Here is a 23,464-nt window from a genome sequence, read left to right on the forward strand (position 1 = left end):
AGCTTATTTTCCGTGTAATTTTGGCATTTCGAACAAATCAGAGGAAAGGGTGAAGAAATTTTGAGTAAAACTGATTTAAAACGTTACGACCCCCAGTTTAGAGTTTGGTATGCATGACCCGAAGTATAGTGAGCGCAGATTGCATATCCGGTTATCTCGGATAAGTAACCTCGGAAAACATCGACGACCGTTCGTAATATGCAAATGACATGTGACTGAGACGTTGTGGAAAAGTTGCCGTAGTTCCATAGATGAGCCTGCATATTTGCATACTATACATACGCTGCTTGCTGTTCCGATATGTAAGCCAGAATCTTCAACAAAAGGAAACTACTAGTAATCTGTGACAATGGTCAGCCAAATATTTTGAAATACATTGGTAAAGAAAGTAAATGACGCTGATGAGTCCCCCAGGACAGCTGTGCAGGGCCGTGGTCGTCGTCGATGAGTACTCGAGTATGGATGATCATGGATGATCGATCTACAACGCAATAGTGGCAACGATGTAATCGACACTGAAATTTCAATTCCACTCAGCTCAACTGAATTGAATCAACTGATATAAACATGACCAAACTTGTCACAATGCTAAAGGTACTTCCTCAAAATGTGAGTCAAAAGATCCAGTTTCGATGCCTGAAGGAAAAAATGAAATTGTGATTGCCTTCAAAACGACGTGTGAAGACTCTCAATGTTCATAACTTTTTACAGGAACACATACAAAACGTTTTTTTTTCAAGACCACAAATCACTCCAAAAAGAAAATGCCGTTTCTTGCGTGTTCATTACATGTGTCGTATCGTTTACGTTGTATGTGGTTGTGTATGCGTGTGTTTAGGTACGTACATAACGGTGATTTTAGTGATAAGTCAGTACGCTTTGTTTGTTGTGCTCGGCAGGGATCAAGATCGCCTAGGCCGCAATTTGAATTTGAGTAATCATGATTGGCAGCATACATTAACATTTAGAACAGAGGTCAAATGGACATTCTGGACCCACACTTTGTGGAAATATGCGTTCTCTGTATTAAATAACAGTGTTTTTCAACGTTTTTTCGACATAAAGGCAGTCGCTATACATTCACAGGTGTCATGTATGAGATTGGACGGAAATTAACGCCGTTCACCCGTCGAATTTCTGGAAATCTCGGAGCAAATCGAGTGCGTCTTACCCGTAGCGTGGCTTTTTCACATCTGCATAGTCTTACCATAATCCCCCTATTGTAGGGGACTTTCCTCTTTAAGGATGATAAATACCAAATCATTCATTTTTCTGTCAAATTTTCAAAATTCTCTGAGAATATGCCTTGAAGTAAGACCCAGAATTGAGATGTGTCGCCAGTTCAAGATAAGGAATGGTTTCCATGTAATTCACGATTTTTAAAAATCATAACAAATGCACGTGGCTATCCCGGTTAAATCGGGGAGCTTTTGTAAACATTGTGGACACATTTGCATTGCTATTTCCATAATCCATCTTGAGTGACACAACGTTGGGTTGCACTAGCTAATTTACATAATACGTGCTGTGACTTCTCCAAACACCAGGATTACTTCCGTCTGTAAACAATAAACCGTAATTAAATGTTTGTCGAAGCCTAGTCCATTAAACAAGTATTCGTACAGTTCCAGACATAGTCTACACCAGAGAGCAAGTAATTTTTCTTAGTGTGGTCAAGACATCGTGTCAACGACGATTTCTCAGCAGTGCGACGTTTTATCACTTTTTGCTTAGGGTTGGTCGGAGCCTGCACACGTACACGCCGCTTTACGGTGGTTGACGTCTTTTTCGCAATGTTAGATAAACAAAATTTACACACTGTTCATTCTATGATTTAAAAACAACGGGCCACTGTTGGCCCCATCTCCTGTCCCAAGGGGGCCATTTTAGAAAATCGGGGGCCATCATCATCACACATGTAAAAACCTTGAATTTTCTGCCGAAAATACAGTAGTCTATCAAGTCAAGAAAAGGAAAATACTGGAGATCGGGCGCCCCGTAACCAACCAAGCCTACTGCAAAGTTGTCCCTTGTACGTACGCAACAGGCCCAGTAATGGCAACAGCAAACCGTTTGGTTTGATTCAATTGTTTTCGTAACTTATGTGATGAATTATTGATATGTCGGACTTGAACAACTGTACAAATTGCTAAGGACTGTGATTTTGACTGTGGAAACGATCATGATCAAAGCTTAATAGCGCACCGGTAGGATTTCTCCGAGAGTGGCCCTCGATTTGCACGCACCCACAATTAGGCTACTCATACACTGATATATAGCACGAGACTGTAACCCGTACGACCTAAATAAAGTGATCGATACATCAACTTTTAAACATAACTCGTATGTATTAGCAAATTTACGATCATTGGTTCTGGCCAAAGGCTTTTACACAGCGTTGTTGTTCTATGAAAAGACCTGGCTACTCTGGAAAACGAGATGTGTCCGACCTAAAATGTGTTGCTCTTCAAAACGATCATGGATGTTTTCCTTGCAGTGTTCAACGTTTCGTTTGTATTGACGGTAGACGTTGCAAACGCTTCAATGTAAGGGACTGCCCGATCACCCTGGGTTCGTCAACTATACCGGCGTTAAAAATCCGAGTGTCGACTAGCTTTCCACCTTTACGCAGCGGCCAGTGCCGTTGTTTTACATTCATCGGCCATGCCACATGCGTAAGGCTCCAAAACACCGTTGCCCCTACATCAGTCCTTTCTACCCAGCTTCCTATGTACCACCATATATGCTGTAGTGGGTATTTAATTGCAAAAGGTTGATAGGTAACTGAATCGTTTTACATGTCACACTATGACTGAGGTAATAGAGAGGTTTAGTTACACGTAATTACCTGTACGTCTGACGGCGCGTAGTGGCGTACGCGTATCCGTGCCCACGTGTGAATAGAGAGGTTTAGTTGTGCGTTCCCGATTATTTTGCTGCATATTTTTCTCAGAAACATGCAAAATTCGTGTAATTTTTAAGAAACATGAATTTCGATAAGTGAGGACCACTCTTATAGTAGCTCGTTTTACCCTCGAACTACCTTAAATCGGCCGATTTTCTTTGATACAGTTATTTATGTGGTTTAGAGAATTCTTTAAGAAGGCGGCAGACAAAAAGTGGAATGCGACTACAACATTTCGTTCATGTAAGGAAATTATGGCAAGTACTCCTTGTACAGTTGCAAACTCTACGAAATATTCTGATATCAAAGATGTTTGCTAATTTACAATTATACCTTTTGAGTTTGCTTGTCTAAATTCGTGGAAATCATTGAGAAAATCTCAAAAATACTACACGTAATTATGACAACGTGTAGAAGTGTTGTTTGACGTTCGGAACGTCTGTGCTACACGTACGCGACGTCTGGTTATCACGTGACAAAGACGCTACGCGTACTGATCGAACGTAATAACGTGTAACTAAACCTCTCTAATGACCTTCGGGGAGATACGCGAATGTATGAACTACGTGAACTCTGCGTGATCGACCCATTCATAAATGTTGCACCCTTAGTGGCGCGTCAAACGTAGAAATGAGGGCCATTCGAGATTTTATTGCGCAATGGCGCGTCCTAGAATTACCTTTGCAATTAGTGCGATAGTACGCTATCAAGTCTACGGTTCTGCAATGTCTATATAGCGTGTGAGGGGAGTGTGATCTGGGAAACGCAAACAAGCTTATCTGCATATGAATTTAGGACACGCCCGCCATCAGTAATGACTGCTGACGTCATTGTTTTGCCCACTGAAGCCATTCGTGGCGATGTGTCGAGACGCAAGGCTCCAAAAATTGGTAGTTTTCCGCGATTTATTTTATTTTCCTGGAACTTTTTCTCTGAACAACTGTCATTCCCGGCCGACATCATCACTTGGTAACAAAGTATGACCATGTTGAGGCTCGTGCACGTCTAATTATCTAATGCCGTAGCGTAGAAGTATCAAAACATGTTTTTTGCGTTTTTCTCGAATTCAATGTGTGAATGAAGTACCCTTCTTTGGCACCTCGTCAATTCGCGCTCACAAACACTAGCTGCTTGAAATTCACACCGTCCATTGGAAACATAATGAACTCAAAATCCGTGTCTGGGATTTCCTTTATATGCCTTTGTTATTTTTTAATGCGCTCTTAAAGGTGTTGGACGAAGGTGCTTTTCAAGGAATTTTAATTATCACGCCATATAATTTGAATGGAGCCTCCGAGAAAAAATCGCAGACACGCTTTTGAAGGATATTGTCAAGGCTTGTCAATGAAGAAATTCCAACCGGAAATCTCGCAGCTTGTTCGCATAAGGCCGGGAAAACCGGTTTTTGGAAGGTTCAGCAAAACGCTTGTCACGTGACTCTTATGCAAATAATGACCGTGCACTGTGCTTGGTCGGATAGCTCTATATCAGGGCTTTCAGAAAATGTATACTTTATTGGGGTTTGGGACATGTTCAATTGAGAAAAAAATAAAAATCTGAAAGTGTCTAAAAGGTATTTATCATCCTTAAGCCCAGCCTTCATGGCCTCTGTCACGTTTCAACGTTTCAATCAATTTGCAACGCTATACACTAATGAGCGCTTTTGTCATATGTTTATGTGTAGCACACTAGGACATTAGAAAATAATTGAGTAACTGACTTTTTATCCCTTGCTTTATTTTATCTTTCTCGCAATCAGGTATTAATAGTGAAGTTCCTCATAGTAGAGAATAAAAAAACTAGAGGCAGTCTTTGTTTTGACAAGTCATCGTTGATGACACAGTCCCCGCTTGTCTGCTTGGTTATAATCTTTGGTGTCTTGGTTGCTGTGGAATGACCTTGACTCAAATTGCATGAGGCCTATGATTTGCAAACTCCGAATCCGAATCCGGCGGTACAATAATTAAGCTAAAACAATAACAAAGTGGTGGCGCTATCATGAGACGAGAGTCGACAATGTCCATTTACATTGAAAACTCGCGACAGAAAAATCTGTGTGAGCACGAACTGAATTCATTCTTATTCTGTTTTGCTCTCTATGTATAAAAAATGGTATTTTCTGTTCTGGTCTGTCTCTGTGACAAGTTTTTTTTTCCAAATTTGAACAAAATCAGTTCACAGATGTTTGATTTATGGTTCAAAGACATAAAAAATTGCAAAAAAATGACCGCCTTGCGGCCTTTTCGCAAAATAACTTTACATGCATATGTAGGTCATAGTGCTTTGTGCCAAGTTTGAACATAATAAGTTCATGGATGTTTGAGTTATGGTTCAATGACATAATAAAATCGCAAAAAATGTGACTGCCTCGCGGCCATATTCGATCGTTTCGCGAAATAACTTGACGTGCATATCAAGGTCATAGTGCTTTGCCTTTGTGCCAAGTTTGAACAAAATCAGTACATGGATGTTTGAGTTATGGTTCAAAGACATGAAAAATCGCAAAAAAAAATGGCCGCCTCGCAGCCATATTCGATCGTATCACTAAATACATTGACATGCACATGTAGATCATAGTGCTTTCCTTTTGTCTTTAGTTTGAACAAAATCAATTCACAGATGTTTGAGTTAATATTCAAAGACATGAAAAATCGCAAAAATATGGCCACCTTGCGGCCATATTGAACTGTATCGAAAAATAAATCGATGTGCATCTGTAGGTCATAGTGCTATGCCTTTGTGCCAAGTTTGAACAAAATTGGTTCAGCAGTGTCTGAGAAACTGTTGATGACGGACGGACGGACGGACGGACGGACGGACGGACGTACAGACCAATCAGGACCCAATCTATAAGTTCCCGCCGGACTTCGTCCGCGGGGACTAAAAAATGATGGACTGTACCATGCTAATGGCAAAAATGTCAGGCTGATTGTTACAGTAATGGAGATCACCAAGTTGTGTGAACTCGCATCACGAATGCAACAGTATCGCTCTCTATATATTATCGACATTTTTACTATTTCAGAAGCATTTCTTTCTTTGTCGGAACTCTGGGGTCTGTCTCAGGAAATGCCCAGCTGGATGGCGTGAAATTACCCACAATGCGTTGTGCACGTCAAAAGAGGGCGCCCAGCCCTGGCATCGAAAACTTGCTCGGCCTAAATATTTCTCATAGTACCACTTACCCAAGTGGTAGGCTGTCAATGCAAAGATCAAGGTTTGCACTGGCACTGATCTACGGTGGCCCCTACACGCCACGGAGCTCTATTACTTTTGAAGATAAACTCTAATTTTTCTTGACAATATCTTTAATATTTGTAAGAGATTTAATTTCTCCACCGCAAACTTTTAATTTTGTACGGGCAACTTTATCTTAACTTTATCTTAACTTTAACTTCTCGAAAGTATTTTTAGTTTTAACTATAAACAAAATATGTTTCTCAAAAGTATTTTTTATTTTGTAAAACAAAAGTAAAAATTTTTCAAGATAACAAACTCCCCTACACGTCATGGAAATTTATTACTTTTGAACATAAACTCATATTTCTTGACAATATATTTAATATTTGTAAGAAATTTTATTTCTCCACAGCAAACTTTTATTTCTGAACGGGGAAACTTTATTTTTGGGGTACACTGTTTTTAAAATCTTTTGACAAAAAAAACTTTAATTTTTAAAAAATAACTTTAACTTTGAACAAAATATTTGTTTCTCAAAAGCGTTATTTCGAAAAGAAGTAAAAATTGTTCACAGCAAGAGTTAAAGATTTTTGCTAAGCGCGAACTGAGCTACTTAAATGACATAACCTTATGCCTTTAGAGCAAAAAATTAAATTCTTAAAGAAAAGTTTCATTTTTCCAAGAGTAAAATTAATTTCTTTATGGAAAAGATTTTCTCAGAGCAGCAAATTGAAATACAGTGAATAAAACTTTTTTCTCAATGGAGAGAAATTATTTTCTGAAGACAACAAAACTAATTCTTTCAAGAAATATTTTCTACATATGAGTGTGGTTTAAGAATTTGGTAAAACTGAACTGAGAAAGAACGAAAAAGGAAGGATGAAAAAGTCAAACTTACTTTTCTTCAAAGCGAAATTTATTTCTGAGAGGAGAAATATTTCATGTGAGGGCGCAATTACCTATAATGCATAGCAAACCTTTTCTAGCGAGAGTAAACATATTTTGGGGAAGAGTAAAATATTTTTCCGACGAGCAAAACTATTTTAACAGCGGCGGAAGTTAGTATCCCACCGTGCAACACCCAAGTTTGATGACCCAGAGTCTCCGAGACAACCATGACTGACTTCATCGGCGATACAGGCACGCTAGCCCGGCCCTAGCTGCAGTACAGTACCTCGAGGTTTTACCTTGGTGTTTGGGTCGGACGATTTGCCGTACTGTACTGCTGCTAGCCCGGCCCTACCCTGCCTGCGTACGATGCTATGTGTTGGGGCCTGTAGAGCAGTAATTTGTAATACTTTCGTAATTTGTAATACTGCAGTAAATTGTAATAAACTTTGGAGTAATTTGTAATAATTGAACTAGCGCTATTTGTAATAAAATTTGGAGTAATTTGTAATAACAATCACTGCAGTGATTTGTAATAAAATTTGGAGTAAATTGTAATAAACTTTATTTGTGTCCGTGTCCGTGACATTCTCGAGTTTCATGACCCTCTGTTGATGTTCAGTAACAAGTGTTGTTTAAAGGATCAAGTTCTTTGATATATTTTGCATTAAAAGTAAAGTACAGCGTAGACATTGCTTGAAAATTAAATCTGATACTTTGAGGTGAGCATTATATACATGCATGCATGCATGCATGCATGCATTCATACATACCTACCTACCTACCTACCTACCTACCTACCTACCTACCTTCCTACCTACATACATACCTACCTACCTACCTACATGCATGCATGCGTGCATGCATGCACGCATACATACATACATACATACATACATACATACATACATACATACATACATACATACATACATACATACATACATACATACATACATACATACATACATACATACATACATACATACATACATACATACATACATACATACATACATACATACATGCATATAGGCCTATATTACGTATGTATGTACGTACATGTATGCGTGTTATATTTCATGACTTTTGTTTGGTGTCTTACGTTATTGAAACGCATAGTCTGGTTCAATGAAGATGTTGGGAAGAAAATCCAAAGACCGAAGTTCTACTGCTTTCAATTAAATATACCCAAGCTTTTGAATTTTTAGAAATTGGTCATCAATATTAGTTTTACAGGCTTGTATTGTTTCTGGAATTTTAACATATAAAAACGCAAAATTTAGAAAATATGTACTTGAACCTAAACCAATACTCTTTCTTGCATCGGCGACATAGGTGTAATTTGGCAATGTTTCCAGTGGAAAATATCCTATAACTTTACCATTTCCAAAGATTTTGAACAAAATTTCGATACCTTGCAGAACTTTGGAAAGTCTTCCAATCATTATCACTCTTAAAGAAATGCTAGAGTTATAAGCCTGGAAAGGAGCCAAACTTTTGCCGTTTGTCTCGAAATTTTGCTACTATCGCGCTAGGTATACAACATAACCAATGAACTCCTTGATTCATTCGGACGAAACTTTAATGTGCTATAGCCCCGCATATAAGTATTCAAAAGTTTATCTCTTGTTTAGTATATTTGAAGAAATAATACAGTTAGGCTATTGACCAAACCCTTATGATGTTGTCAATCTGAAGCTGGGTTAGGTTTAGGTAGGCTGTCCCCAGTAAGTTACTTACGAATGTAATTAAAGTAGTTGATCACGCCATCGTCATTGCTTCAAAATGGTGTCAATTTAAGTTGATTGAAAACGCTTAATTGTTGATGACTCAGTTCTAAGGGAAGGATAGCAGGGCGCCCCCTACGATTGCTAGATAGATAGAAGGCCGTTTGTTACCTGAATATCCATCTATTCCTTTTACATGTTAAAACTTTGCTAAAACATGATTAAAAGAAAACATGTTTGTTCGAAATAAAAGGATATGTAATCAGCGTCTGCTCACTGACTAGTACCACCATTCAAATTAGAGATTGGTTTATCAAAAAAGTCTAATTACAATATACTCCAAATTTTATTACAAATCACTGCAGTGATTGTTATTACAAATTACTCCAAATTTTATTACAAATTGCGCTAGTTCAATTATTACAAATTACTCCAAAGTTTATTACAATTTACTGCAGCATTACAAATTACCGCAAAATTTTATAACAATTTACTGCAGTATAAAAATTACGAAAGTATTACAAATTACTGCTCTACAGGGCCGTATAACGCCGGGAACACACAGCATCGTACACAGGGCTACGGGCACTTGTCTGAGTCCCCGAAGAACGGTTTTGTGTTTGAGTGATTTGTCCTGACGGCAGACGTTGTGCGACCGGACTGCATTTGGGTTCCTTCATTAGCTCTGCATGGCAGGACTGTGTGTTACCGGCGTTATACGGTCTCCCACCACATAACGCCGGTAACACACAGCCAATGTGTGTGATAGTCATCTCTTCTAAGAGGAGAAGCCAGATTCGTAATTTATAGAAACTGAAACTGAACCAAGCCCGCCAGATTTGACCACAGTCGCGGACTGTTTTGACTTCCACGTGTGGTTTGCGGGGTCAAAAACGTGAAAGTCAACCAGCCCGTAAAAGGCATATCCCGTCCGAAAACACCACAGCTGTGGATCCACAACTACCGTGTATTGAACCACGCTCGACTTTGGTCAAATCCGGCGGGCCAGGTTCAGTTTCAGTCGAAGACTCTATCAATTACGAATCTGGCTTCTCCTCTCAGAAAAGATGACTATCACACAACATAACATTAACAACACAGCAACTGATGAAGGAATAGCTCTGCATGGCAGGGCTGACAGATCTGATTTTCCCGTAGAGAGTAGCGTGAGTACTTCCATGATGGGCAACTTTCAGTCAATACCAATATCAGTGACAATTTCAGCACTCGTCGAGTTTGAAAAATATGTCACATTTAATATAACTGGTGGTGAGAAAGAGCAGCTGTCATACACCCAACATGTACTGATTGCTATGACACCAAACCAAAACGGCTGAAGAGAAAGAGAAAATTCTTTGGGGCGCATGATCAGTGACTGCATGAACAGAATAAATGTGACTATATTGATAACGCTATAAAACTGACCCTCCTCCCTCCCTTGAGGGAAAAAAAATTCGCGTCACCGCACCATTTTTTAAAGAAAGGCCTGACAAGAAACATTTCTTTTTTTGGCCTAAAATGAGAAAGAAAGAGTTGAATGACGAAAAATAGGCATTTGATTTGCCATTCTAATAAAAATGTAGCCATAACAGATATTTCTCTGAAAAAGAATTAATTTTGCCACTGTTTCTGAGGACGTTATTATATCAATCCTCTGATTGAACTGACACAACAGCTACTGAGGCTCTCAGATATGTTATAGCATGTGTTTTCAGTTTGTAACAAATGACACAATCTAGTTGTCCTTGTAACTACTATCTCACTAGCTGTTATATGCATGTCTGAAAATCATATATCCCTTTGGTATAGAGATAGCCACACAGTCATCTATATTCATTATCAACACACTGAGCTCACCTCCTCAGGGAAGTTCAACATTTGCAAGTATACGAATAAGATCTATATATACCTTGCGTTTTAGAAGAAACGAAAGTGCATAACACTGGCTTCAAACCATCTACATTACTACTTATTTAAGCATAATGTTATACTAATTAAAAGCAGATTTTGAGTAGATTCTCACGACAATATACAATGAATCTTATTACACAGAATCTGCATGTGTGGGAAGTAGTGTTTAGGTACCCAAGCCTACTGGGCATGGTCACCTATTGCTTTCTTTCAATTCTTCTCCCTCTTCTTCTTGAATTCTTCTTCCCTAATTTTTGTAGAAACTCATGCATCGTCTCGGTCAGCTAAAATTTGCAAATAAAATCGCAGGTGGTTACATGACCGTGGCCGCCATGTTAGATTTGAAAATTCCAAGTTAGTCTATTGAAAAAATTATTCTCCAGAACCAAAGGACCATTAGAAATGAAAAATTCTGCTCATATAATCGTTAGTAGAGTGCTTACAAGTTTGCGAAAAGTGTTGTAATCAGTCTTGTGGTTTGGCGGTCATGTTGAATTTTTATTTTAAATATATTATAACAATGAAATAATATCAACTTTTCTTCTTCACTGACAAGCTGAACATTTCAGCTCAAATGGACAAGTATGGCCTTATATTTCTTTCCAAATTTGGGATGACCGTCTGTGATCTATGACCTACTTTCTAGTATAACAGCAACTACAAGGGCTAGTCGTTTAGTTTCTTTTGTATATTAACCAGTATGCAACCAAACTTTTTCTCAAAACTTTTGGATGACCTTGGAAGGCCTTTGACCTACTTTCACATATCTCAGTACCGACAAGGGACTAGAGGTTTAGCGTTTCGGGATATCGACAAACAATGCTTTCACAAAAAATTGGAGTTACCTAAAATGACATTTGACCTTTCTCGCATCTCAGAAACTACAAGGGCTCGGACAAGAAAAATATTTTCCAAAAATATACTTTCGGATAAGTTAAGATGACCTTTGACCTACTTCCCTAAGTCTAAGTAACTACAAGCACTAGAGGGTTTTTTTGGTTCGATATTGACCAATATGGAACCACATCTTTTCACTAATATTTGGATTGACCTCGGATGACCTTTGGTTTACTTTTATGAATCTAAGCAGCAACAAAGATTATAAGTTCGGGTTTTTTTGTATGATAACCAGTGTGCACCTAATGTTTTCCCCGATATTAACCAATGACTTTTGACCTACTTTCCTGTATCTCAGTAACCGCAACAGGTGGAGGTATGGTATTTGACAGGCGTAAGGTACATACTGGACCAAATCATTTTCACAACAATTACGCCTCATTAATTATGTGCATACCTAATTTAAGACTCACAAATAAGGCCAGACAACGTTTTCTGCTTCCATATGGAGCTCTGTTGACCAAACATTCTCACCTAACACATTGGACCAAGAATTGCTTTTGCTGTCAATAAGTATCACATCACGCTTGAGCCCGGGTAATGCTGCTGCACCTTTAATTTATTCGAATATTTCCCAAACGATATATATTGTCATACAAAAGAGTAAGCTTAATGTTATCGCTATTTTTCTGTCAATTTTATGTTGTAATTCTTGTTAAAACTGTTCCATGAAATGTTTAAAGTTTTCTTCTCCAGTTAGTTTTCTTTAAAATGTCAGATGATTCATTGTATAAATAAATCGGTCTTGCTTCTTGGAAGACGGAGTCTGTCACAAAAAAACTTTGAAAATCTATAACACTCTATAACACTATAACACTGAATAGCTGCCACTTGTGCATTGATGCTGTACAGGCAATTAATACTTCCACAAAAATGAGACTCACTGTGTTCTTGTATCTTCGTGTTGCTATGTGGTGTAATCATTTGCATAACCTTCCTACGCACACTCTGTATACATGTGTCCCTCGTATTTGACTTGCCTCAGGCATATGCGAGAATAATGCAACAATACATACTTTGATTGAGGAAGAAACCTGTCGTTGCCTATGAAAAGCCTTACCTTTGTTCAGTATGCTTACACAAACAGCCATGCAATTAATATTTCGTATGTCGGCTACGAAAAAAACTTGTAGCAGTCGAGCTATATTCTATATTGCAAATAACATAAATCTAGTTTGACGCATACCGGAAGCCATTAGGGTACTGATAGTGTCCATGCAAAAAGTTGAGTATTTCAAGTTGTCGATTAACTCATTCTACTCTTGGAAGCCAGACAAATATGTAGTCTACGAAAGCAGATATAACCAACACTTGGCGCTGCCACGATAAAAGGCAACGATAACATATATCTGTCAGAGGCCAGCATTAGCCATTTGGAAGAATATGGTTCAGCATTTTGGAAAACTATCTTTGCTTCTAGTTTCTGCCTTCTATGGAGACTTTCTGTGTAACCATGCGGCCGGTAGGATGAATAAGACCAATATTTTCTTGTTGAAGTTGAAGCTATCAATAATCATGTATTCTGCCGTTACTATGTTTAGTTTATTTAGTTCTGCTTTACCGGCTTGGACTACACATGCTGCCTGAAGAAATAGATCATCATGACATTCAACACTTAGTGCAATTATATTTTGTCTTTATTCTGAAGCAAGTGATTTGAAGTGATTTTTTCTCCCACTTCATAGGTTTTAACGATTAATATTGCCTAACCCATAACGAGTCTAGAGAGACAAGGAGACAGCTGGGGTGATCAACGTATCGATCTACCTCGAATCTTAAAATTTATTGCATTCAGCATTATCTTTGTATCGTACATCGTGCTAATAAGTAGTTGTCGACGATAAATATATACTCATTGTTCATATAATTTGGCGGGCGCAATCACGGAGATCGTTTTTTGTTGTTTTGGTTTTTTTTGCGGAGTGCAAAGGATGAGAAAGACATCATGTGCACAATTAAAAGTCTATTTTTGCGCCGGATTAATATTCTCTGGCCCCATCGTTGTCTGAAGTTTTGTTTCATAAAGTCTAACTGCTCCCAGTGATCTAATTACACTTTGTATCAAAATGAACTTTATTCATCAGCTTACAGTATCTTCACCTCCCTTTGTGATCAATGTTTTCATTGTTCCAGTATATATATATATATATATATATATATATATATATATATATATATATATATATATTAAATATCTGTTTGTATGTATATATATATATGTGTGTGTCGGTGTTTTTGTCTATCTGTCTGTGTCTGTGAGTATGTTTAGGATTTGTCTATCTGTCTGTGTCTGTGAGTATGTTTAGGATTTAAACCCACATGCTATTGTAACTTAAACACTTCCTGTACTTTAACTTGTTAGGTTGCCCTAACTCGTATGGTAATCACTGCTATGAAAAGCTTTCTGGTGTCACAACATGGCCAGCAGCATTGAGTGTCTGTCAGCAGTACGGAGTTGGTCAACTTCTGGACATAACTACTTCGGCAGAGAAGAATCATGTAAAGAACACTGTGCTGTAAGTTCAGCCCATAATTATGAATCTAGTATTTCTTCGCCATCAGGCTGATATAGAAAGATTCGTAATATAAATGCTCTATGTTTAAAAAGTGGAAGCGACTGTAACTTAGAGTCTTTTGCTGCGATCAGGGATCTATCGCCATGTGGTTGGACTTTGTTGTGTACTTTGGTGTAAATCGTACAGAAAAGGACGTCAAGTTATTTTCAGTCGGATCGGAGTACATCAGATCCTGACGGATGTCAATAGCAATATATGTAAAGCAATTATTGTAATATCGTTACTGTCAGAACAGCATTGAGGTATAATCATGCGAAGGTTTCCTATGTTTGTTTTTCATTGTGGGCTTTGTGCTCGTGAATTTTAGCCAAAGGCAAGACATTATATGGCTCTGTGAAAACACGAACATTTCCAGGCGTCAAACTAATTTATCCATTAGATCATAACAATTTATCACATGAATAGTCTGGCTTTGTTTTCGTCAGATATAGGAAATGATAGAAATAATTTGGCAGATTTCAACAATACTCAGTGAATCTGTATTTTATGGTAATTTTCTTTTAAATGCATAAAGTTGTCCGTCACCGAGACAATATACAATTAAACATATGAAACACCATATTTCATGTCTACAAGTCAGATAGTAGAAGTCAGTCACTTTAGCTTATCGGGCACTGTTGTGAGCTATCCAAAAACAATTCTGGCACTGACGGACTGGATGTATTTTAAAGACCCGCTGCCTGTGTAAACGAATGTTGTACATCTTTGGACATAAAATGAAGTAACATTTGACAGCAAAGAGATATTGATATTTCTCAATCTAATATATGGCACGACGAACAAGAACTTTGTTTTTGTACTGTTTTGCGACCTTGAGAGAAACCGTTTGATCGCACCCGACCTATGTGACACAAACCATGCATTTTGGCTCTCACAATCGGCGCCGTAGGAACTCAGGAACGTATACATGTTATTTGACACGTCGAGTGGTGTTAAATGTGCCACACGTTAGAGATAGAATCGAATTTCCACTTTACGACAGCAAATCAGTAGAGTCGTCGATTTTCTGCGAAATATCCACTGTTAAGACCATAGGCGTGCACAAACTATAGAGCAGTTTTGTACCTATTGCCCGCCTTTAACGATATTACCTATTAGTTGATTCACATCTTTTCTTAATGTGCGTTCTTGCAACAGTACAGCTGGTGACGTGTTGTGGATAGGACAACACGATTTGATAACGGAAGGGTCGTACAGGACCGTGGTGAACCGAGACATGCCGGTGACAAATTTTCTCAGTGGCCAGCCAGATGATGATAATTTGCCCCCTCAAGACTGCATCGTGATGCAAGCCCCCGACGGTACATTTCGCGACGAGTATTGCTTTGATTTGTATGGATCCATATGTAAAAGGAGGTCAGGTATGGATCGTGTGATCTTAAAGGGACAAAGGCGCCCATTTTTCATGAATTTTGTTTGATGCAAGATACTGCTTACATTGTTTGACATGTTGAAAGATACTGAATGAATAGGTGACCATGCACATATTCGACCCCGGTTTTAGACGGGATTCATGAAACCACCGCGAGAATGAATTAATGGTCATGACCATTAATTCATTCTCGCGATGGTTTCATTTAATTTGTCTAAAACCGGGGTGGAATATATGCATGGTCACCCATTCATTCAGTGTCTTTCAACATGTCAAACAATGTAGGTATCTTGCATCAAGCAAAATTCATGAAAAATGGGCGACTTTGTCCCTTTAATGTTTGTTGTAAACCAATAAAAAGCATTCTTAATTTGAACACATTACTCAAATTACAACCCAACAAACAGTCAAATGATGTTCCTATAAATCTTAAATGTACACAAAGTCATGGAAAACGGATTCACCTCAAAGGTAAGACCTCTAATTTCAAACTCTACTATTAGTATTCTTCCATATATCTCATCTTATTGGTGCACCAGACCACCATTGCTCTCTCAACTTGTTCAATTCTTTTTGACCGTTTCAGTTTCATTGTCAACTAATTCGTAGTTAATAATAATAGTAATGATAATAATAATAGAGTCAATATCTCTCCTGCACAATACCGAGCAACCTGTTCTGTTATATTTGATAACACACAGATAACACCTGTGACCAAGTCTTTGCACCACTGAACGGACAGATAACTGCCAACAACCCTTTCCCAGCTCAACCCAGCGAAACTGTATCATTCACCTGCGATTCGGGATATTTCGTTGATGGTCCAGCCACCATAACCTGCTCACCTGGAGGATACTGGGAGGAGTTACCACCCCTTTGTATAGGTTTGCTGTCATCGAAATATTACAAGAACTTCGGTTTCCCTTTTCTGAACGAGTTTTCGCATTCTCAATAGTTTCTTTTTCTGAGTAAATGTCTTCTGCGTGTTTGTTAAAAGTGTGCGTGCGCGATAAAACATCATAGTGGAGGGGTACGCAATCAAAGTGCACGTGTTTGTGATTTTATTCGGTCTTTACAAGGCAGGGTGACGTAATTTCTAGCCTAATAATCTAACTTAATTGCAATGTTGATTGACCGTACAAAAACTCATTTCCTGCCCTACATTAACGAGTTCCTTTTCGTAATTTGTGACGATGAACTCTGACACTGCGCTTTATCCTCTCATCACGACAGACTCTCCAGCTTCGCCAGCCACGACCTCCATACCTCCCATAGGAAGTCCAATAACAACACCAGCAGCAGCGACACAAACGCCCGCAACAGGTAAAGAATCAAACTGTCATTTATCCTTAAGGTAGAAGCACCTCGGGGACAGATTTTCGAATCGTCGAATTTTTACAATTTAAATTTCTAACCTACCAATTTTTATTGCTCCTTTTAAAGTTCGAATTTTTACAATTTAAATTTCTAACCTACCAATTTTTATTGCTCCTTTTAAAGTTCTTGGAGTTAGTAAAATTTGCATTTTCGTAGTGTTTTCTCAAGAGTTTACACAACTTTGCACGGTGACCCCGATTTATATGTATACATAAATACATAGATAGAAACAAAGTTAGAAACATACATACATACATACATACATACATACATACATACATACATACATACATACATACATACATACATACATACATACATACATACATAACAAGTATATACTTTTCATTGAAATATTAGTCAAATGTTTACCACTATCTATTTCTGTTCGAAAGGATGTCCTAACGCATATGAAGAGCATTGCTATGTAAAGCTTTCTGGTTTAACAACATGGCCTGCCGCATTAAGTGTCTGTCAGCAGTATGGAGTGGGTCACCTTCTTGACATAACTACTGGCACTGAGAAAACTCATGTACGGAACAATGTCCTGTGAGTTAAACCCATACTATGAATCTACTACGTATTTGTAATTTCAATTACTGTGGTGGAATTGCCAATACACATACTCAAATGTTTGAGTATTTTCTGACGATCAGTGCCTTATTGATGAGGTTAAACACTACTTAAGTTTGAGGCCGCGTACTAATATTCACAAACATATTGCAGTATTTTAATCTATGCAAATGACGATCTCGTATGAATGACAGGTGATACATACACAGTGGTATGAAATTCCTTCGTGCTACAACCACGATAATCATAGAAATATTACATTGTGACTGTAAAGAGCACTATCACATGATTGGTGGTAGGGTTCTCTTAAGGTCAGTTGATAATGTATATACGAGCATGGCAGACTAAACCCATTGCATCTGAGCCCAACCCCCTTCCCTGTCCTCTAAACTATATAGTTTTGAAGTGTCAAAATTCGACCAAAAGCGTCACTGGAACTTCCATAAAATACTAAAATTTCTGAAATAGATCGTTGGAAGTTTAATCTGTTGATGTAACTCTTCTTTGAATAATATCAGAACCCAAACGGTAATTGCGTATGAGCTCATAACTGCTTTCAACTTGGTAACCTTGTCATATACCTTGAATATAGTGGATTTAGGGCTTATCAAATTACCCTAAATGCATGAAGTTTTGTTAATAATTCACGTATCATTCACAATTTATCGGAGTTATAATCGAAGAGATATTGAAATGACGATTGTAGCTCATTTTAACATGTTTTCTGCAGTTCTTCCGGTGACGTGTTGTGGATAGGACAACACGATTTGATAACTGAAGGGTCGTACAGGACCGTGGTGAACCGAGACATGCCGGTGACAAATTTTCTGAGTGGCCAGCCAGACGATGATAATTCACCCCCTCAAGACTGCGTCGTGATGCAAGGCGTCGACGGCCATTTTCGCGACGAGTATTGCTTCGATTTGTATGGATCCCTATGTAAAAGGAGATCAGGTATGACTTAGTATGATTTTACTACTATTTCTTGACTCCCAAATAGCATACTTCCTGTTCAACCTAATGTGTTTATACAGCAAGCCAATTAGAAAAATAATCGCAAGTCAAAATAACGATCCTGCGAATTTTCAATGTGAATGAAGTCGTGCAAAAAGCCTCAAAGCGCATTAATTTTTGAGACGCTTCGAACCCAGCTTTCAGACTTAACAGTAAATATTTTCCAAATCATACTGCAGAAGGTATCGCGGCAAATATTTTAAATGTCTGCAACGTTTTAGAATATTCTTCATAAATGCAAAGTTTACTTGACATTGTGGCAATTATCAGTGACTTGGCGGCAAGGCGGGGACCGGCCGCCACCATGAAACATAGCTGTTTTCACATCCCTTTCATCAATTGTTGTTTGTATGTTAAGGTGATTCGTGTATTTGAATGTGAACTTTATCTGATACCTGATGTTTAAGCATGACAGTGTACAATTGCCGTATAATGCATTTAACGCATGCTTTGAAAAAGTGTTTACGACGGTTTCAACAATCGGACAAGTTTAAAGCCTTGATACTTTTGAGCAATTCTAATGAACTTTTAGATATAAACTCCATTTGAACAGGTCTCGGTATTTCTATGGTACGTCTCTCATGCACTGAATATCGTATACACAATTTACTTTCTACTGCCCGTAACAAGCAACCCAACTTGATTATACACAGATAACACCTGTGACCAAGTCTTTGCACCGCTGAACGGACAGATAACTGCCAACAACCCTTTCCCAGCTCAACCCAGCGAAACTGTATCATTCACCTGCGATTCGGGATATTTCGTTGATGGTCCAGCCACCATAACCTGCTCACCTGGAGGATACTGGGAGGAGTTACCACCCCTTTGTATAGGTTTGATATACTCAAAGCATTCATCGCACTTCAGCCTCGTGATCTCTTTTACTAAACTTGTATTTATACGATTTTGTGATTCTTAATATTTTTTCCAGTAAATTATTGTTCACCTTCTGCCTTTACGTAAGTTCATGTGTGCATTAAAACAATGCAATGTAGAAAGAATATAAAAATTATACGCGTTTTAAACCTTGTTTGATTATGTCATGACATGATCTGATGACGTACTTTATTTTGAGTTAAACATACTTTATTGCATTGCGATGAGCTTTAAGCGTATACAAAATCACGGACTCCTATCGTATCCACCATTGACGTGTACCATTTGCGTTGTTTTATGTTTGTTTTGGGGTGTTTTGAGATCTATTTTGACACTGTTCGTACTCTTCTCATCACAACAAAACAGACTCACTAGCTTCACCGACCGGACCTTCATCGCAAACACCAAACACAGGTACAGTATCAAGCAGCCGTGATCATCAAAGTGAATCTCACTTATGAGTGATTCGCGCATGCCTGCTGTGTTATGAACTGTTGACCATATGATCTATACTGACCCAAGTCGCCTGGCTTATATCGGCAGGCCAGTTACTGGCTTTGTCCATCGCGTTCACCCCATGATCTATACGTGGCAGTCTACAGAAGTTTATTTCTTAAATTTATTCTGTTCGATTCTGATATTGATATGCCCACAGACTTGGAGCAAATCTGTGTATGTACGTATGACCCGATGCGGAGTATAAGCATATCGAAATATTTTGAAAAACTCATTATATGTGACGTTGGCTCTAAAGCACTTTTCAATTATACAAGATGAGCTAAAGGACGTCTACTGCGTTTTTTTACCGCTGTAAAATATTTTATAACATCCCGCTAAGTCAGTCATACTTTTATCAATTGTGCTATCTAGGTTGCCCTACAGCAGTGGTGTTTGAAAATCACTGCTACGAAAAGCTTTACGTCCCGACAACGTGGCCGACAGCTTTGAGTGTCTGTCAGCAGTACGGCGTTGGCCACCTGCTTGACATATCTAGCGGCACGGAGAGGAACCATGTTAGGGACCAGGTGCTGTGAGTAGAACCTTTTAAAGAAATAATGTCAACCATTTTTAATAACATCTTCTTCAACCATCGCTGAGCAGCTTTGGATACACTCTCTCTAAAAAGCGACCTGCAACCTCAACTCTAAGCATTTGCGACATTTAACGGAGCATGTTCTGAGACATGCCAGGACTGATCTTTCTTCAAACAAATCGAATGCTTCTGACGAACAAGCCAATCTTGATAGCCATGTTATGATTCGATGGTGTAAACAATTTAGGGCTAGATAGTGATTTTTGGTCAATGGTTTCACTTATCTGGAGGCATTGAGAAAGCGTGATTCGATTAGTATCGATCAAGCTACACAGTAGTAATCTATGACTGCATTTATTGGGGAAACTATGAAGCTACATTTTTGTAGATCGTGTATTTTCTGTTCAGCATGTGATATGCTATTGATCAGACTTAGGTGTAAGTGTACAAGGCGATATGACCCAGATTATTTTATTGATTCATATAAAACACCCCATTTCATTTTCTAAAGGGTTCAATGAAAATTTGAACATTTTATCATCCCGTTTTTTTAAATAAAAACGGGATGATAAACACAGATGGATTTTAGAATTGATTTACGAGTAATTTCATCATTGTGACACGCATCAGAATATGGCATATTATGTTAGATACAATTCACCATAACTGACTTTTACACTTCTCTATACTTGAAATCTGACTATAACCAATTTTGGTCAAAGTGTACACTCGCACAGTCTATAATGTCGTAAAATTGAAATACCCAACTGATAATATTACTCAATCGCATAACGATAACCATACCTTGTCATGCATGCTTGCGCATAAGCTTTGAGCATCTTTGGCTGAGGGGCAATGTGCTATCACGTGCGTGTTCATTGCAAGTTCGATGTGGGCACTGCCTCCAGACGGTCTGTTCAATATTTTTTCACGTGTGTAACTACTATCATGTGATAGTTTCGCCTGCTAAGAAACCAATATACGATACCATTTCAAGTCAAGCCCATCAAGCAGAAACAACTGACTACAAATCAATTTCGATCGTTTTGTGACACACCAGAAGAACAACGGTGGGCATGTTAATATCTGCTGATTTTGAAGTTGCTCCATAAAAACACTCACAATATACAGATCTGAGTACCGATTTACAAAGACTGAGCCAGTGAATTTTTTTTACTCGATGAACTTCAAACGCAGCCTCAAAAGTGGAAGACCAAAACAATATTGTAAAATTTTAAGTGTCCTGATATCTGTCCCCAAGGGGCATTCTATCCTAAAAAGGTGACTTAAAATTGGATTCTTCTTGTTATGACGGTAGACGTCATTTGCCTTGAACTTGAAAGCAGATAAGCAATCCTTAACGCTTTTCGGCCATTCCGCATTGACGATATCTCTGCCAAACGCTTTCATGCCATCAGGTTTTTCTTGCTATTAAGTTTGTTGTGTCTCGAGCCGTTTATTCCATTAAGGCTCCGACTCGATGAATTGACGACTTATTGTTTGTTTGTTTGTTTGTTTCTCCAGTACGGCTGGTGACGAGTTTTGGATCGGGCAGAATGATTTTGTGACGGAAGGATCGTTCAGGACCGTCATGAACAACAATATGCCGGTGACAAACTTCGTCGACGGCCAACCGGACGATGATGACTCTCCGCCTCAAGACTGCATCGTGATGCGCGCTCCCGACGGCAAATTTCGCGACGAGTATTGTTACGATTCGTACGGAGTTCTATGTAAGAGGAGAGTAGGTATGAAAACGGTACGATACTATGATAAGGTAGAATGCGCCTCGGTAACAGATATTCAACTCTCAACTTCCTTCAATTCTTTTCTGGTCTACCACTTGTGGGAGCTCATTTTAATGCTTTTGGTGAAAGAAAAACTTTCATCGTCTTAGTTTTTCGAAAATCAAAATTTCCTCCATAGAGTTAACACAAGAATGGCGGCCATTTTGAATTCCAAATATCGCGAAATTTGTTCGTTAGTTCCAAACCTTGCACGGTGACCCCCAATTTATATTTTTGTTTTGATAAAAGAATGGCTGACAGTTTGATTTAAGAAAGTTTGAGCAAAAGTTAAAGTCTTACACTTTCGAGGCGCATACTACCTTAAGGGAAGCCGAATCAATATATTCAAAACCTTAAATCAAGAATGAATTTCTCTGCTTACAAAGATACCGCAAATGACATTCTGCATGAATGTCTTGACGAAAATATGTAGGTACTCGGTTCAGATTGATGTATATCAGTTGCTCAATGTTTTCTACCACTGCACTGTAAATTCACCATCCTCTTTTCAGCAGTTCAGGTTTATTGTTTAAGGCAGTAAGCGCCACGAAATTGAAAGAACTATTTATAAACCTTTGCCCAGAGTTTCTTGACGAAAATTTAAAACAATTTCTTTTAGATTAAATATAAAAATCAAGGGTGATCGTGCAAAATTTGGCACAATAGAGAAACAAATTATCGAATGTTTAGTGAAACGTGAAATTTGAAATGGCCGACATCCCTGGCGGCCATTTTAACTGTGTTAACTCTACAAGGAAAATAAGTTTTCGATTTTCTCAAAAAAAAGCCAATAGAAACTATGTTCATCTTCAGCTTTCCGAGCAAATCGTCTTGTTCTCTTTGACTACACAGATAACACGTGTGACGAAGTCTTTGCACCCTTGAACGGACAGATAACCTCGAGCAACCCGTTCCCGGCCCAGGCTTGTGAGACGGTATCATTTTCTTGCAATTCAGGCTTCACCATAGATGGTCCGGAGACAATAACCTGTTCAGCTGGTGGATATTGGGAGCAGTTACCGCCTCTTTGTACAGGTTTGATAGACTTACAGAATGCGTCAAGTCATTCGGATTAAAAGTTCCCTGGTTCATTACTTTGCGTAAAGATGATGTTTTCTGCATATTTTAACGGAAGTCAATATGCGCATTGCATAATCATAGCGTAAGGGTATATTCCGAAAGTTAATATGATGGAAATTGGACTGGTTATATTTATGACAAACTGGCACAATTTGTTACTTTTCTAAACAAGTACTTCAATACTGATAACACCTCTTTTATCTTATGTAAAATGAACTCATACCTTCTGACCATTAATTATCTTAGATACGGCAGCTTCGCC

General features: G+C 38.4%; 1 protein-coding gene across 1 annotated transcript; it reads left to right on the plus strand.

Moving 5' to 3' along the window:
• Positions 1 to 392: 392 nt before the first annotated feature.
• On the plus strand, positions 393 to 23,198 carry LOC139142985 (P-selectin-like). Its single transcript, XM_070713177.1, has 10 exons — positions 393 to 456; positions 13,874 to 14,027; positions 15,225 to 15,448; positions 16,161 to 16,343; positions 16,693 to 16,782; positions 18,166 to 18,363; positions 19,077 to 19,259; positions 20,173 to 20,332; positions 21,860 to 22,083; positions 22,936 to 23,198. Exons 1-10 carry the CDS (start codon positions 393 to 395, stop codon positions 23,196 to 23,198), a joined length of 1,743 nt encoding a protein of 580 aa, XP_070569278.1.
• The last annotated feature ends 266 nt before the right edge of the window (positions 23,199 to 23,464 follow it).

This window comes from Ptychodera flava, chromosome 10, assembly GCF_041260155.1.
Source record: "Ptychodera flava strain L36383 chromosome 10, AS_Pfla_20210202, whole genome shotgun sequence".
NCBI classification, from domain to species: Eukaryota; Metazoa; Hemichordata; class Enteropneusta; family Ptychoderidae; genus Ptychodera; species Ptychodera flava.